The 18,881-nt window shown below is 45.5% G+C and overlaps 1 protein-coding gene across 1 annotated transcript in view; it reads left to right on the top strand.

Moving 5' to 3' along the window:
- Window positions 1-17,804, top strand: part of LOC124018370 (glucagon receptor-like) — a 47,896-nt gene extending 30,092 nt beyond the window's left edge. Inside the window, exons 10-13 of the mRNA XM_046333652.1 lie at window positions 12,965-13,053; window positions 13,847-13,991; window positions 16,131-16,172; window positions 16,551-17,804. Coding sequence (XP_046189608.1) covers window positions 12,965-13,053; window positions 13,847-13,991; window positions 16,131-16,172; window positions 16,551-17,012 — 738 coding nt within the window. The 3' untranslated portion in view covers window positions 17,013-17,804. The remainder of the gene's footprint in view (window positions 1-12,964; window positions 13,054-13,846; window positions 13,992-16,130; window positions 16,173-16,550) is intronic.
- The last annotated feature ends 1,077 nt before the right edge of the window (window positions 17,805-18,881 follow it).

Here is an 18,881-nt window from a genome sequence, read left to right as displayed (position 1 = left end):
GTATAGACACACCTACTCATTCCAGTCATGTATCTATAGTCCCAGACAGTATAGACAGTATAGACACACTTACTCATTCCAGTCATGTATCTATAGTCCCAGTCAGTTTAGACAGTATAGACACACCTACTCATTCCAGTCATGTATCTATAGTCCCAGACAGTATAGACAGTATAGACACACTTACTCATTCCAGTCATGTATCTATAGTCCCAGTCAGTTTAGACAGTATAGACACACCTACTCATTCCAGTCATGTATCTATAGTCCCAGTCAGTTTAGACAGTATAGACACACCTACTCATTCCCGTCATGTATCTATAGTCCCAGTTTAGACAGTATAGACACACCTACTCATTCCAGTCATGTATCTATAGTCCCAGACAGTATAGACACACCTACTCATTCCAGTCATGTATCTATAGTCCCAGTCAGTATAGACACACCTACTCATTCCAGTCATGTATCTATAGTCCCAGTCAGTTTAGACACACCTACTCATTCCAGTCATGTATCTATAGTCCCAGTCAGTTTAGACAGTATAGACACACCTACTCATTCCAGTCGTGTATCTATAGTCCCAGTATAGACACACCTACTCATTCCAGTCATGTATCTATAGTCCCAGTCAGTTTAGACACACCTACTCATTCCCGTCATGTATCTATAGTCCCAGTTTAGACAGTATAGACACACCTACTCATTCCAGTCATGTATCTATAGTCCCAGACAGTATAGACACACCTACTCATTCCAGTCATGTATCTATAGTCCCAGTATAGACACACCTACTCATTCCAGTCATGTATCTATAGTCCCAGTCAGTTTAGACAGTATAGACACACCTACTCATTCCAGTCATGTATCTATAGTCCCAGTATAGACACACCTACTCATTCCAGTCATGTATCTATAGTCCCAGTCAGTTTAGACAGTATAGACACACCTACTCATTCCCGTCATGTATCTATAGTCCCAGTTTAGACAGTATAGACACACCTACTCATTCCAGTCATGTATCTATAGTCCCAGTATAGACACACCTACTCATTCCAGTCATGTATCTATAGTCCCAGTCAGTTTAGACAGTATAGACACACCTACTCATTCCCGTCATGTATCTATAGTCCCAGTTTAGACAGTATAGACACACCTACTCATTCCAGTCATGTATCTATAGTCCCAGTCAGTATAGACACACCTACTCATTCCAGTCATGTATCTATAGTCCCAGTATAGACACACCTACTCATTCCAGTCATGTATCTATAGTCCCAGTCAGTTTAGACAGTATAGACACACCTACTCATTCCCGTCATGTATCTATAGTCCCAGTTTAGACAGTATAGACACACCTACTCATTCCAGTCATGTATCTATAGTCCCAGTCAGTATAGACACACCTACTCATTCCAGTCATGTATCTATAGTCCCAGTATAGACACACCTACTCATTCCAGTCATGTATCTATAGTCCCAGTCAGTTTAGACAGTATAGACACACCTACTCATTCCAGTCATGTATCTATAGTCCCAGTCAGTATAGACACACCTACTCATTCCAGTCATGTATCTATAGTCCCAGTCAGTATAGACACACCTACTCATTCCAGTCATGTATCTATAGTCCCAGTATAGACACACCTACTCATTCCAGTCATGTATCTATAGTCCCAGTTTAGACAGTATAGACACACCTACTCATTCCAGTCATGTATCTATAGTCCCAGTTTAGACAGTATAGACACACCTACTCATTCCAGTCATGTATCTATAGTCCCAGTCAGTATAGACACACCTACTCATTCCAGTCATGTATCTATAGTCCCAGTATAGACACACCTACTCATTCCAGTCATGTATCTATAGTCCCAGTCAGTATAGACACACCTACTCATTCCAGTCATGTATCTATAGTCCCAGTCAGTATAGACACACCTACTCATTCCAGTCATGTATCTATAGTCCCAGTTTAGACAGTATAGACACACCTACTCATTCCAGTCATGTATCTATAGTCCCAGTCAGTATAGACACACCTACTCATTCCAGTCATGTATCTATAGTCCCAGTATAGACACACCTACTCATTCCCGTCATGTATCTATAGTCCCAGTTTAGACAGTATAGACACACCTACTCATTCCAGTCATGTATCTATAGTCCCAGTCAGTTTAGACAGTATAGACACACCTACTCATTCCCGTCATGTATCTATAGTCCCAGTTTAGACAGTATAGACACACCTACTCATTCCAGTCATGTATCTATAGTCCCAGTCAGTATAGACACACCTACTCATTCCAGTCATGTATCTATAGTCCCAGTATAGACACACCTACTCATTCCAGTCATGTATCTATAGTCCCAGTCAGTTTAGACAGTTTAGACACACCTACTCATTCCCGTCATGTATCTATAGTCCCAGTCAGTATAGACACACCTACTCATTCCAGTCATGTATCTATAGTCCCAGTTTAGACAGTATAGACACACCTACTCATTCCAGTCATGTATCTATAGTCCCAGTTTAGACAGTTTAGACACACCTACTCATTCCCGTCATGTATCTATAGTCCCAGTTTAGACAGTATAGACACACCTACTCATTCCAGTCATGTATCTATAGTCCCAGTCAGTATAGACACACCTACTCATTCCCGTCATGTATCTATAGTCCCAGTTTAGACAGTATAGACACACCTACTCATTCCAGTCATGTATCTATAGTCCCAGTCAGTATAGACACACCTACTCATTCCAGTCATGTATCTATAGTCCCAGTATAGACACACCTACTCATTCCAGTCATGTATCTATAGTCCCAGTCAGTTTAGACAGTTTAGACACACCTACTCATTCCCGTCATGTATCTATAGTCCCAGTTTAGACAGTATAGACACACCTACTCATTCCAGTCATGTATCTATAGTCCCAGTCAGTATAGACACACCTACTCATTCCAGTCATGTATCTATAGTCCCAGTTTAGACACACCTACTTATTCCAGTCATGTATCTATAGTCCCAGTCAGTTTAGACAGTATAGACACACCTACTCATTCCAGTCATGTATCTATAGTCCCAGTCAGTATAGACACACCTACTCATTCCCGTCATGTATCTATAGTCCCAGTTTAGACAGTATAGACACACCTACTCATTCCAGTCATGTATCTATAGTCCCAGTCAGTATAGACACACCTACTCATTTCAGTCATGTATCTATAGTCCCAGTATAGACACACCTACTCATTCCAGTCATGTATCTATAGTCCCAGTCAGTATAGACACACCTACTCATTCCAGTCATGTATCTATAGTCCCAGTATAGACACACCTACTCATTCCAGTCATGTATCTATAGTCCCAGTATAGACACACCTACTCATTCCAGTCATGTATCTATAGTCCCAGTATAGACACACCTACTTATTCCAGTCATGTATCTATAGTCCCAGTCAGTTTAGACAGTATAGACACACCTACTCATTCCAGTCATGTATCTATAGTCCCAGACAGTATAGACACACCTACTCATTCCAGTCATGTATCTATAGTCCCAGTCAGTATAGACACACCTACTCATTCCAGTCATGTATCTATAGTCCCAGTCAGTTTAGACACACCTACTCATTCCAGTCATGTATCTATAGTCCCAGTCAGTTTAGACACACCTACTCATTCCAGTCATGTATCTACAGTCCCAGTTTAGACAGTATAGACACACCTACTCATTCCAGTCATGTATCTACAGTCCCAGTTTAGACAGTATAGACACACCTACTCATTCCAGTCATGTATCTACAGTCCCAGTTTAGACAGTATAGACACACCTACTCATTCCAGTCATGTATCTATAGTCCCAGTCAGTATAGACAGTATAGACACACCTACTCATTCCAGTCATGTATCTATAGTCCCAGTCAGTTTAGACAGTATAGACACACCTACTCATTCCCGTCATGTATCTATAGTCCCAGTTTAGACAGTATAGACACACCTACTCATTCCAGTCATGTATCTATAGTCCCAGTCAGTATAGACACACCTACTCATTCCAGTCATGTATCTATAGTCCCAGTCAGTATAGACACACCTACTCATTCCAGTCATGTATCTATAGTCCCAGTTTAGACAGTATAGACACACCTACTCATTCCAGTCATGTATCTATAGTCCCAGTTTAGACAGTTTAGACACACCTACTCATTCCCGTCATGTATCTATAGTCCCAGTTTAGACAGTATAGACACACCTACTCATTCCAGTCATGTATCTATAGTCCCAGTCAGTATAGACACACCTACTCATTCCCGTCATGTATCTATAGTCCCAGTTTAGACAGTATAGACACACCTACTCATTCCAGTCATGTATCTATAGTCCCAGTCAGTATAGACACACCTACTCATTCCAGTCATGTATCTATAGTCCCAGTATAGACACACCTACTCATTCCAGTCATGTATCTATAGTCCCAGTCAGTTTAGACAGTTTAGACACACCTACTCATTCCCGTCATGTATCTATAGTCCCAGTTTAGACAGTATAGACACACCTACTCATTCCAGTCATGTATCTATAGTCCCAGTTTAGACACACCTACTTATTCCAGTCATGTATCTATAGTCCCAGTCAGTTTAGACAGTATAGACACACCTACTCATTCCAGTCATGTATCTATAGTAGTCTATAGTCCCAGTTTAGACAGTATAGACACACCTACTCATTCCAGTCATGTATCTATAGTCCCAGTCAGTTTAGACAGTATAGACACACCTACTCATTCCAGTCATGTATCTATAGTCCCAGTCAGTATAGACACACCTACTCATTCCCGTCATGTATCTATAGTCCCAGTTTAGACAGTATAGACACACCTACTCATTCCAGTCATGTATCTATAGTCCCAGTATAGACACACCTACTCATTCCAGTCATGTATCTATAGTCCCAGTCAGTATAGACACACCTACTCATTCCAGTCATGTATCTATAGTCCCAGTATAGACACACCTACTCATTCCAGTCATGTATCTATAGTCCCAGTATAGACACACCTACTCATTCCAGTCATGTATCTATAGTCCCAGTCAGTTTAGACACACCTACTCATTCCAGTCATGTATCTATAGTCCCAGTTTAGACAGTATAGACACACCTACTCATTCCAGTCATGTATCTATAGTCCCAGTCAGTATAGACACACCTACTCATTCCAGTCATGTATCTATAGTCCCAGTCAGTATAGACACACCTACTCATTCCAGTCATGTATCTATAGTCCCAGTCAGTTTAGACACACCTACTCATTCCAGTCATGTATCTATAGTCCCAGTCAGTTTAGACACACCTACTCATTCCAGTCATGTATCTACAGTCCCAGTTTAGACAGTATAGACACACCTACTCATTCCAGTCATGTATCTACAGTCCCAGTTTAGACAGTATAGACACACCTACTCATTCCAGTCATGTATCTACAGTCCCAGTTTAGACAGTATAGACACACCTACTCATTCCAGTCATGTATCTATAGTCCCAGTCAGTATAGACACACCTACTCATTCCAGTCATGTATCTATAGTCCCAGTCAGTATAGACACACCTACTCATTCCAGTCATGTATCTATAGTCCCAGTCAGTTTAGTCAGTATAGACACACCTACTCATTCCAGTCATGTATCTATAGTCCCAGTATAGACACACCTACTCATTCCAGTCATGTATCTATAGTCCCAGTCAGTATAGACACACCTACTCATTCCAGTCATGTATCTATAGTCCCAGTCAGTTTAGACACACCTACTCATTCCAGTCATGTATCTATAGTCCCAGTCAGTTTAGACACACCTACTCATTCCAGTCATGTATCTATAGTCCCAGACAGTATAGACACACCTACTCATTCCAGTCATGTATCTATAGTCCCAGTCAGTATAGACACACCTACTTATTCCAGTCATGTATCTATAGTCCCAGTCAGTTTAGACAGTATAGACACACCTACTCATTCCAGTCATGTATCTATAGTCCCAGTCATTGTAGAATAATAGTGAAGACATCAAAACGATGAAATAACAAACAAAGAAATAGTCAAAAAATGAATAAAATCCCTTGAATGAGGTGTTTCCAACCGGTTGACTGGTACTGTATGTAAAGAGTGAATGAGGTGTTTCCAACCGGTTGACTGGTACTGTATGTAAAGAGTGAATGAGGTGTTTCCAACCGGTTGACTGGTACTGTATGTAAAGAGTGAATGAGGTGTTTCCAACCGGTTGACTGGTACTGTATGTAAAGAGTGAATGAGGTGTTTCCAACCGGTTGACTGGTACTGTATGTAAAGAGTGAATGAGGTGTTTCCAACCGGTTGACTGGTACTGTATGTAAAGCAGTGTCATTTCTCCTCCCATTCATACAATATTCTCCTATCGCTGACCTTAAACATGTAGACAGTGTTGAAGGGTATCTCCTACCACTGACCTTAAACATGTAGACAGTCTTGAAGGGTATCTCCTACCACTGACCCTGACCTTAAACATGTAGACAGTGTTGAAGGGTATCTCCTACCACTGACCTTAAACATGAAGACAGTCTTGAAGGGTATCTCCTACCACTGACCCTGACCTTAAACATGTAGACAGTGTTGAAGGGTATCTCCTACCACTGACCTTAAACATGAAGACAGTCTTGAAGGGTATCTCCTACCACTGACCCTGACCTTAAACATGTAGACAGTGTTGAAGGGTATCTCCTACCACTGACCTTAAACATGAAGACAGTGTTGAAGGGTGACTCCTACCACTGACCTTAAACATGAAGACAGTCTTGAAGGGTATCTCCTACCACTGACCCTGACCTTAAACATGTAGACAGTGTTGAAGGTTATCTCCTACCACTGACCCTGACCTTAAACATGTAGACAGTGTTGAAGGGTATCTCCTACCACTGACCCTGACCTTAAACATGTAGACAGTGTTGAAGGTTATCTCCTACCACTGACCCTGACCTTAAACATGTAGACAGTGTTGAAGGTTATCTCCTACCACTGACCCTGACCTTAAACATGAAGACAGTGTTGAAGGTTATCTCCTACCACTGACCCTGACCTTAAACATGTAGACAGTGTTGAAGGTTATCTCCTACCACTGACCCTGACCTTAAACATGTAGACAGTGTTGAAGGTTATCTCCTACCACTGACCCTGACCTTAAACATGTAGACAGTGTTGAAGGTTATCTCCTACCACTGACCCTGACCTTAAACATGTAGACAGTGTTGAAGGGTATCTCCTACCACTGACCTTAAACATGAAGACAGTGTTGAAGGGTATCTCCTACCACTGACCTTAAACATGAAGACAGTGTTGAAGGGTATCTCCTACCACTGACCTTAAACATGTAGACAGTGTTGAAGGGTATCTCCTACCACTGACCTTAAACATGAAGACAGTGTTGAAGGGTATCTCCTACCACTGACCTTAAACATGAAGACAGTGTTGAAGGGTATCTCCTACCACTGACCTTAAACATGTAGACAGTGTTGAAGGGTATCTCCTACCACTGACCTTAAACATGTAGACAGTGTTGAAGGGTATCTCCTACCACTGACCTTAAACATGTAGACAGTGTTGAAGGGTATCTCCTACCACTGACCTTAAACATGTAGACAGTGTTGAAGGGTATCTCCTACCACTGACCTTAAACATGTAGACAGTGTTGAAGGGTATCTCCTACCACTGACCTTAAACATGTAGACAGTGTTGAAGGGTATCTCCTACCACTGACCTTAAACATGTAGACAGTGTTGAAGGGTATCTCCTACCACTGACCTTAAACATGAAGACAGTGTTGAAGGGTTTCTCCTACCACTGACCTTAAACATGTAGACAGTGTTGAAGGGTATCTCCTACCACTGACCTTAAACATGAAGACAGTGTTGAAGGGTATCTCCTACCACTGACCTTAAACATGTAGACAGTGTTGAAGGGTATCTCCTACCACTGACCTTAAACATGTAGACAGAAACAGGGATTTGGGGAAAGTTACCAGAATTTTGCAACTATACATCAGACAGACTAGCTGATGTAAGTCATGTCGGCATTCCTTCTCTGTTATGGTTTGATGTCCCGATGTTATGGTTTGATGTCCCGATGTTTTGGTTTGATGTCCCGATGTTTTGGTTTGATGTCCCGATGTCATGGTTTGATGTCCCGATGTTATGGTTTGATGTCCCGATGTTATGGTTTGATGTCCCGATGTTATGGTTTGATGACCCGATGTTATGGTTTGATGTCCCGATGTCATGGTTTGATGTCCCGATGTTATGGTTTGATGTCCCCATGTTATGGTTTGATGTCCCGATGTCATGGTTCGATGTCCCGATGTTATGGTTCGATGTCCCGACCCCACTTTCCTAGCCCCTAACCACTCCAATGTGACCATGGAGTTATTAATAGCCTCCTCCTGGAAGGGCTGACTGTATATAAGAGGGAGATTCGTCACGGCAACCGTCACATCAGACAGACTCTCCAAGTCAACATACCACCTTTATAGTAGGTCAGAATTCAACAGTCTATCTTTCCTCCATATCCGTTTGGGTGTTCTGATGAAGTCCTGACCCAGTTGGACCCCCTGCTGCCCCGCCATGACCACGGTGTTAATGAAAGGTCAGAACATGGGTTTATAGATTCTAAATTCTCAGTCTGAAGTGGTAGCCTGTACTCTGGCTAAATATTACTGCTGTAATAATTAGCGTTGTTGGGTTTGAATGTATAGGAGGAGAGGCTACTTCGTGGTCCTTCTGTAGCTCAGTTGGTAGAGCATGGCGCTTGTAACGCCAGGGTAGTGGTTTCGATTCCCGGAACCACCCATACGTAGAATGTATGCACACATGACTGTAAGTCGCTTTGGATAAAAGCGTGTGCTAAATGGCATATATTATATATTATTATTATTATAGGGAGATTCGTCACGGCAACCGTCACATCAGGGCTGAAACCCAAAGAGCACCACATCCAGTTCACTGTGTAGGGAACAGTGTGTCATTTGGAACACCGTCTGCGTGCGCCCCGAGTAGTTCACTGTGTAGGGAACAGTGTGTCATTTGGAACACCGTCTGCGTGCGCCCCGAGTAGTTCACTGTGTAGGGAACAGTGTGTCATTTGGAACACCGTCTGCGTGCGCCCTGAGTAGTTCACTGTGTAGGGAACAGTGTGTCATTTGGAACACCGTCTGCGTGCGCCCCGAGTAGTTCACTGTGTAGGGAACAGTGTGTCATTTGGAACACTGCCTGTGTGCGCCCTGAGTAGTTCACTGTGTAGGGAACAGTGTGTCATTTGAAACACTGCCTGTGTGCGCCCTGAGTAGTTCACTGTGTAGGGAACAGTGTGTCATTTGAAACACTGCCTGTGTGCGCCCTGAGTAGTTCACTGTGTAGGGAACAGTGTGTCATTTGAAACACTGCCTGTGTGCGCCCTGAGTAGTTCACTGTGTAGGGAACAATGTGTCATTTGAAACACTGCCTGTGTGCGCCCTGAGTAGTTCACTGTGTAGGGAACAGTGTGTCATTTGGAACACCGCCTGTGTGTACCCCGAGGGGTGCAGCGGTCTAAGGCACACTGGTGTGCCCCGAGTTCACTGGGGTGCAGCGGTCACTGTGTAAATAGGCACTGTGTGTAACCACTGTGTGACCCTGGGGTGCAGCGGTCTAAGGCACTGTGTGTACCCCGAGGGGCGCAGCGGTCTAAGGCACTGTGTGTACCCAGAGGGGTGCAGCGGTCTAAGGCACTGTGTGTACCCCGAGGGGCGCAGCGGTCTAAGGCACTGGATCTCAGTGCTAGCGGTGTCACTACAGACCCTGGTTCGATTCCAGGGTGTAGGGTGACTGGGAGTCCCATAGGGCGGTGCACAATTGGCCCGCAGTCGTCCGGGTTTGGCCTGAACAGGCCGTCATTGTAAATAAGAATTTGTTCTTAACTGACCTGACTGGTTAAATAAAGGTTCCATAAAACACCACAAACCACTCGAGTCGAGTTGAGTCGACATACTTTCCTAACATCAATCCTCTTCCTAAGTGGCTCTAGTTCCTGTACCTTACAGGAATTCCTGTGTTTGAGTTTTCACAGAGACAGAGGTGGTGAGGTCACTTCCTGCTTTGCTGTTTTACGTAGCCCGTGATAACACAACGCCACTCCCTCACCTCTTTATCCCGGTCTGTTTGGTTTAGGACACTCGTTTGAATCAACGTCAGAGGACATAGTTGTATCTGTTCACGTAGCCCTCAACATGCTAGCCTGTCGTGTCAACTCCTATTTAAACATGCTAGCCTGTCGTGTCAACTCATATTTAAACATGCTAGCCTGTCGTGTCAACTCCTATTTAAACATGCTAGCCTGTCGTGTCAACTCCTATTTAAACATGCTAGCCTGTCGTATCAACTCCTATTTAAACATGCAAGCCTGTCGTGTCAACTCCTATTTAAATATGCTAGCCTGTCGTGTCAACTCCTATTTAAACATGCTAGCCTGTCGTGTCAACTCCTATTTAAACATGCTAGCCTGTCGTGTCAACTCCTATTTAAACATGCTCCTATTTAAACATGCTAGCCTGTCGTGTCAACTCCTATTTAAACATGCTAGCCTGTCGTGTCAACTCCTATTTAAACATGCTAGCCTGTCGTGTCAACTCCTATTTAAACATGCTCCTATTTAAACATGCTAGCCTGTCGTGTCAACTCCTATTTAAACATGCTAGCCTGTCGTGTCAACTCCTATTTAAACATGCTAGCCTGTTGTGTCAACTCCTATTTAAACATGCTCCTATTTAAACATGCTAGCCTGTCGTGTCAACTCCTATTTAAACATGCTAGCCTGTCGTGTCAACTCCTATTTAAACATGCTCCTATTTAAACATGCTAGCCTGTCGTGTCAACTCCTATTTAAACATGCTAGCCTGTCGTGTCAACTCCTATTTAAACATGCTAGCCTGTCGTGTAAACTCCTATTTAAACATGCTAGCCTGTCGTGTCAACTCCTATTTAAACATGCTAGCCTGTCGTGTCAACTCCTATTTAAACATGCTAGCCTGTCGTGTCAACTCCTATTTAAACATGCTCCTATTTAAACATGCTAGCCTGTCGTGTCAACTCCTATTTAAACATGCTAGCCTGTCGTGTCAACTCCTATTTAAACATGCTAGCCTGTCGTGTAAACTCCTATTTAAACATGCTAGCCTGTCGTGTCAACTCCTATTTAAACATGCTAGCCTGTAGTGTCAACTCCTATTTAAACATGCTAGCCTGTCAGGTCAACTCCTATTTAAACATGCTAGCCTGTCGTGTCAACTCCTATTTAAACATGCTAGCCTGTCGTGTCAACTCCTATTTAAACATGCTAGCCTGTCGTGTCAACTCCTATTTAAACATGCTAGCCTGTCATGTCAACTCCTATTTAAGCATGCTAGCCTGTCGTGTCAACTCCTATTTAAACATGCTAGCCTGTCGTGTCAACTCCTATTTAAACATGTTAGCCTGACGGTCCTAGATCTGTTAGGACTGTCGTGTCAACTCCTATTTAAACATGCTAACCTGTCGTGTCAACTCCTATTTAAACATGCTAGCCTGATGGTCCTAGATTGGTTTGGACTGTTGTGCAAACTCCTATTTAAATATGTTAGCCTGACGGTCCTAGATCGATTTGGACTGTCGTGTCAACTCCTATTTAAACATGCTAGCCTGTCGTGTCAACTCCTATTTAAACATGCTAGCCTGTCGTGTCAACTCCTATTTAAACATGCTAGCCTGTCGTGTCAACTCCTATTTAAACATGCTAGCCTGACGTGTCAACTCCTATTTAAACATGCTAGCCTGTCGTGTCAACTCCTATTTAAACATGCTAGCCATGACTAGGAGCAGATGAGTTGACTATACTGCAGCACAACGTGTCTGTAACCAAGGCTACGGTCTGGATTCAGTCCCAGTAGTGGTAAATCAGTGTTATAACACGTTTGACGTTGAAAGTTCATTTCCTACTGAGCCGATATGTGCAGCGTTTACCGTTTACCCTGAATTCAGTCTCCGCAATCGTGGAAGCATTGCCTTTAAAAGGTGCATAGCCATCAATCGTGGAAGCATTGCCTTTAAAAGGTGCATAGCCAACATTCGTGGAAGCATTGCCTTTAAAAGGTGCATAGCCATCAATCGTGGAAGCATTGCCTTTAAAAGGTGTATAGCCAACAATCGTGGAAGCATTGCCTTTAAAAGGTGTATAGCCCACAAAGCGCGGTCAGATTGATTCCCGTCCTAAGATTGTTTGGGATTTATTTTATTTGAACCTTTAATTAACAAGGCAAGTCAGTTAAGAACAAATTCTTATTTACAATGGTCCTTCTGTAGCTCATTTGGTAGAGCATGGCGCTTGTAACGCCAGGGTAGTGGGTTCGATTCCCGGGACCACCCATATGTAGAATGTATGCACACATGACTGTAAGTCGCTTTGGATAAAAGCGTCTGCTAAATGGCATATATTATTATTATATTACAATGACGGCGTACCCCGGCCAAACCGTAACCCGGACGATGCTGGGCCAATTGTGTGTCGCCCTGTCTTACAGTATGTACACTTCAGAAAAAAAGGCTTCCATAAGGGTTCTTCGGCTGTGCCCATAGGATAACCCTTTTTGGTACCAGGTAGAACCCTTTTTGGTTCCAGGTAGAACCCTTTTTGGTTCCAGGTAGAACCCTTTTGTATTCCAGGTAGAACCCTTTTGGCTTCCATGTACAACCCTCTGTGTAAAGGGGTTCCACATGGAACTCAAAGGGTTCTACCTAGAACCAAAAATGGAACCAAAAATGTAAAACAAATTCTAAGAATGGAGTGCTACGGAGCTCTTTGCAAACCCACCACTGTTCTGTTCTGCATGTTGACAAGTCGTCACTTGTTTCTGACTTCCTGTTCTTTGCAGATTAACTTCCTGATCTTCATCCACATAATAAAGATCCTGGTGTCCAAACTGAGGGCTCACCAGATGAGATACTCCGACTACAAGTTCCGGTGAGCTCTTTCTTTCTTTCTTTCTTTCTTTCTTTCTTTCTTTCTTTCTTTCTTTCTTTCTTTCACAATGAAAACCCTTTCCTCTGTTTATAATATCATCAACCTAATCTCAGCTCTCTCTCTCTTCCTCTCTCTCTCCCCCTCTCCCTGCAACTCTCTAACCTTCTCTCCCTCCCTCCCCTCTCCCCCCTCCATCTCTCTCTCTCTCCCACCCTCACCCTCACCTCTCCCTCCCTCTCTCTTTCCCTCCCCTCTCCCCTGTCTCTCTCTCCCTCCCTCCCCTCTCCCCCCTCCCTCTCTCGCTCTCTCCCACCCTCACCCTCCCCTCTCCCCTTCTCTCTCTTTCGCTCCAATCTCCCCTCTCTCTCTCTCGCTCTCCCTCCATCCCTCCGCTCTCCCTCCCCTCTCCCCTCTCTCTCTCCCACCCTCCCAACTATCTATCTATCTATCTATCTATCTATCTATCTCTCCTCTCTCCCCCTCTCCCCCTCTCCCTCTCTCTCTCTCTCTCTCTCTCTCTCTCTCTCTCTCTCTCTCTCTCTCTCTCTCTCTCCCTCCCTCCCTCTCTCTCTCTCTCTCTCTCTCTCTCTCTCTCTCTCTCTCTCTCTCTCTCTCTCTCTCTCTCTCTCTCTCTCTCTCTCTCTCTCTCTCTCTCTCCCTCTCTCTCTCTCTCTCTCTCTCTCTCTCTCTCTCTCTCTCTCTCTCTCTCTCTCTCTCTCTCTCTCTCTCTCTCTCTCTCTCTCTCTCTCTCTCTCTCTCTCTCCCTCCCCTCTTCCTCCCCTCTCTCTCCCAGGTTGGCTAAGTCTACCCTGACCCTGATCCCTCTACTAGGGATACACTTGGTGGTGTTTGTCTTCGTGACGGATGAGTCCACCAAGGCCACCATCACCCTGCGTCTCACCAAACTCTTCATCGATCTCTTCTTCACCTCCTTCCAGGTCAGACACACACACACACAGATGCACACACACACACACACACACACACACACACACACACACACACACACACACACACACACACACACACACACACACACACACACACACACACACACACACACACACACACACACACACACACACGCACACACACACACACACACACACACACACACACACACACACACACACACACACACACACACACACACACACACACACACACACACACACACACACACACACACACACACACACACACACACACACACACACACACACACTTGGAATCATGGGGTTGCTTCTCAGCCAAGGGAGTGGGCTCACTGACAATTTTGCCAAAGAACACGGCCATGAATAAAGAATGGTCCCAACACATCCTCCGGGAGCAACTTCTCCCAACCATACAGGAACAGTTTGGTGACGAACAATGCCTTTTCCAGCATGATGGAGCACTTTGCCATAAGGCAAAAGTGGTAACTAAGTGGCTCGGGGAACAAAACATTGATATTTTGGGTCCATGGCCAGGAATCTCCCCAGACCTTAATCCCATTGAGAACTTGTGGTCAATCCTCAAGAGGCGGGTGGACAAACAAAATCCCACAAATTCTGACAAACTCCAAGCATTGATTATACAATAATGGGCTGCCATCAGTCAGGATGTGGCCCAGAAGTTAATTGACAGCATGCCAGGGCGGATTGCAGAGGTCTTGAAAAAGAAGGGTCTACACTGCAAATATTGACTCTTTGCATCAACTTCATGTAATTGTCATTAAAAGCCTTTGACACGTATGAAATGCTTGTAATTATACTTCAGTATTCCAAAGTAACATCTGTCTAAAGACACTGAAGCTGCAAACTTTGTGGAAATTAATATTTGTATCATTCTCAAAACTTTTGGCCACGACTGTACAGCCGAGACACAGAACACAGCTTTCCCTCCTCTGTTACATTGTGAAAGTAAATGTAGTTGTGCCAAAACTGCCAGAGACACAGAACACAGCTTTCCCTCCTCTGTTACATTGTAGTTGTGTGACATTGACATACAGAGCCTGTCTGAAAGTAAGAAGGAGTCTGTTTTCTCTGGAGCCGTACTCAAGTCTCAGTCAGAGATCACACAGTAGAAGCCTGTGTGCAGTATGGAGTTGTGACAGTGACACTAACACCCCTCTACATCTGAGAGAAACAGAGAGAGAGAGAGACTCAGTGAGAGAGACTGAGGGAGAGAGAGAGAGAGAGACACACAAACATTGAGAAACACAGAGAGAAATTGAACAGTGACTCTAACAGTCCTGTACATCTGAGAAAAACCCAGAGAAAGATAGAGAGAGAGAGAGAGTGAGAGTGAGAGAGTGAGACTGCAGGGATGGTGCCAGGTTTCCTCCAGACGTGACGCTTGGCATTCAGACCAAAGACTTTTATCTTGGTTTCATCAGACCAGAGAATCCTTTAGGTGCCTTTGGGCAAACTTGAAGCGGGCTGTCATGTGCCTTTCACTGAGGAGTGGCTTCAGTCTGGCCACTCTAACGTAAAGGCCTGATTGGTGATGCTGCAAAGATGGTTTTCCTTCTAGAAGGTTCTCCCATCACCATAGAGGAACTCTGAAGCTCTGTCAAAGTGACCATCGGATTCTTGGTCACCTCCCTGACCAAGGTCCTTCTCCCCAGACTGCTCAGTTTGGCCGGGCGGCCAGCTCTAGGAAGAGTCTTGGTGGTTCAAAACTTCTTCCATTTCTTCCATTTTCTTCCATTTCTTCCATTTAAGAATGATGGAGGCCACTGTGTTCTTTCAGTTTCTTATTTTTTTAAATTTGTAAACATTTATAAAAAACGTTTTTGCTTTGTCATTATGGGGTATTGTGATGTCATTATGGGGTATTGTGATGTCATTATGGGGTATTGTGATGTCATTATGGGGTATTGTGATGTCATTATTGGGTATTGTGATGTCTTTATGGGGTATTGTGTGTAGATTGATGAGGATTTTTTTTAAATGAATTTAATCATTTTTAGAATAAGGCTGTAACGTAACAAAATGTGGAAAAAGTCACGGCGTCTGAATACCTTCAGAATGCACTGAATGTGTCGCATGTGATAATGGTTGTGTGTGTTGACGCAGATCTTGGTGTTTCTACAGGGTCTGCTGGTAGCTATCTTATACTGCTTTGTCAACAAAGAGGTAAGACCTCTCCTCCTCCTCTTCTTCTCTTTCTCCCTCTTTCATACTTCTTTCATGGAGGATGTATCCTCTCTGTTCCTCTTCTCTTGTTCACTAAATTTGGTCTCACATTTAGCTAAACAACTCTCAATTTAACGTGAACATCACACATAAAATCTCTGCTCTCTCTCTCTCCCGCTCTCTCTCTCTCTCCCTCCTTCCTCTCTCTCTCACCTTCTCTCTCTCTCTCTTTATCTCTCTCTCTCTTCCTCTTTATCTCTCTCTCTCTTTTCACCCTGTCTCTGTCTGTCTGTATTTCACTCTCTCTCTCTCTCTCTCTCTCCCTTCCTCCACACCCTTTTCTCTCTCCCTCTCCCCCTCTCCCCCTCTCCCCCCAAGGTCCAGTCAGAGATCCTGAAGAAGTGGAAGCGTTGGAAGCTGGGTCGTAACATCGAGGAGGAGTACCGCCACACCTATAGCCAGACGCCCCACCTCAACACTAAGAGCAGCAGCCTGCTGGGTCACGGGCAAGCTCACGGGGGTCACGACCCCTCGCACCCCTCCTCAATGCTCCTCCACCCCCACCTCCCCGACATCACCACCTCCTCACCTGCTCCCCCTGGCCAGGGCCCAGGCTGCTCCCCAGAGGAGAAGCACCTCCTGGTGGTGAGCTGTCAGAATGGCATGGGGCGGAGCAGGAAGAACACAGGGTCGTCCATGCAGTTTCCCTCCCTACCACGTGAGGGCACCATCAGCTGTAGTCACACACTGATAGAGGATCATATGGATGAAATCTGCTTGACGGACAGGGTGTCAGAGTGTTACGAGGCTCCTAGAGGAAATGCAGAGAGCCACCTCTGAGACTGGAGAGGATGGGGAAGATTAATAACGTAACACCCTGGTAACTACAGTAGAGACTGGAGAGGACGGGGAAGATTAATGACGTAACACCCTGGTAACTACAGCAGAGACTGGAGAGGATGGGGAAGATTAATGACGTAACACCCTGGTAACTACAGCAGAGACTGGAGAGGACGGGGAAGTTTAATGACGTAACACCCTGGTAACTACAGTAGAGACTGGAGAGGACGGGGAAGATTAATGACGTAACACCCTGGTAACTACAGTAGAGACTGGAGAGGACGGGGAAGATTAATGACGTAACACCCTGGTAACTACAGTAGAGACTGGAGAGGACGGGGAAGATTAATGACGTAACACCCTGGTAACTACAGTAGAGACTGGAGAGGACGGGGAAGATTAATGACGTAACACCCTGGTAACTACAGTAGAGACTGGAGAGGACGGGGAAGATTAATGACGTAACACCCTGGTAACACTCTGGAGCTGGGCAGTGTGTTTCAGGAGAGGTGTGTTTCTCAATGGCCTTGACAGACCCAGGACCAGTGTATGTCTCAATGTTCGTATCGTCACCCTGAAACAGTGTTATTGGGAGAGAGAGACACCTACTCAACCCTCTCCAATCCACAGCCAAATGAGAGAAACATAGAACAAGCTAGACCGCCCATGTTGGACCCCTCTGACCCAGACCAGCCCTCCCATGTTGAACCCCTCTGACCCAGACCAGCCCTCCCATGTTGAACCCCTCTGACCCAGACCAGCCCTCCCATGTTGAACCCCTCTGACCCAGACCAGCCCTCCCATGTTGAACCCCTCTGACCCAGACCAGCCCTCCCATGTTGGACCCCTCTGACCCAGACCAGACCGCCCATGTTGAACCCCTCTGACCCAGACCAGCCCTCCCATGTTGAACCCCTCTGACCCAGACCAGCCCTCCCATGTTGAACCCCTCTGACCCAGACCAGCCCTCCCATGTTGAACCCCTCTGACCCAGACCAGCCCTCCCATGTTGAACCCCTCTGACCCAGACCAGCCCTCCCATGTTGAACCCCTCTGACCCAGACCAGACCTCCCATGTTGAACCCCTCTGACCCAGACCAGCCCTCCCATGTTGGACCCCTCTGACCCAGACCAGACCGCCCATGTTGAACCCCTCTGACCCAGACCAGCCCTCCCATGTTGAACCCCTCTGACCCAGACCAGCCCTCCCATGTTGAACCCCTCTGACCCAGACCAGCCCTCCCATGTTGAACCCCTCTGACCCAGACCAGCCCTCCCATGTTGAACCCCTCTGACCCAGACCAGCCCTCCCATGTTGGACCCCTCTGACCCAGACCAGACCGCCCATGTTGAACCCCTCTGACCCAGACCAGCCCTCCCATGTTGGACCCCTCTGACCCAGACCAGACCGCCCATGTTGAACCCCTCTGACCCAGACCAGCCCTCCCATGTTGAACCCCTCTGACCCAGACCAGCCCTCCCATGTTGAACCCCTCTGACCCAGACCAGCCCTCCCATGTTGAACCCCTCTGACCCAGACCAGCCCTCCCATGTTGAACCCCTCTGACCCAGACCAGCCCTCCCATGTTGAACCCCTCTGACCCAGACCAGACCTCCCATGTTGAACCCCTCTGACCCAGACCAGCCCTCCCATGTTGGACCCCTCTGACCCAGACCAGACCGCCCATGTTGAACCCCTCTGACCCAGACCAGCCCTCCCATGTTGAACCCCTCTGACCCAGACCAGCCCTCCCATGTTGAACCCCTCTGACCCAGACCAGCCCTCCCATGTTGAACCCCTCTGACCCAGACCAGCCCTCCCATGTTGAACCCCTCTGACCCAGACCAGCCCTCCCATGTTGAACCCCT

This window comes from Oncorhynchus gorbuscha, unplaced genomic scaffold, assembly GCF_021184085.1.
Source record: "Oncorhynchus gorbuscha isolate QuinsamMale2020 ecotype Even-year unplaced genomic scaffold, OgorEven_v1.0 Un_scaffold_489, whole genome shotgun sequence".
NCBI lineage: Eukaryota > Metazoa > Chordata > Actinopteri > Salmoniformes > Salmonidae > Oncorhynchus > Oncorhynchus gorbuscha.
The sequence above is the reverse complement of the archived record's forward strand: the minus strand, read 5'-3'. Positions and strand labels throughout refer to the sequence as shown.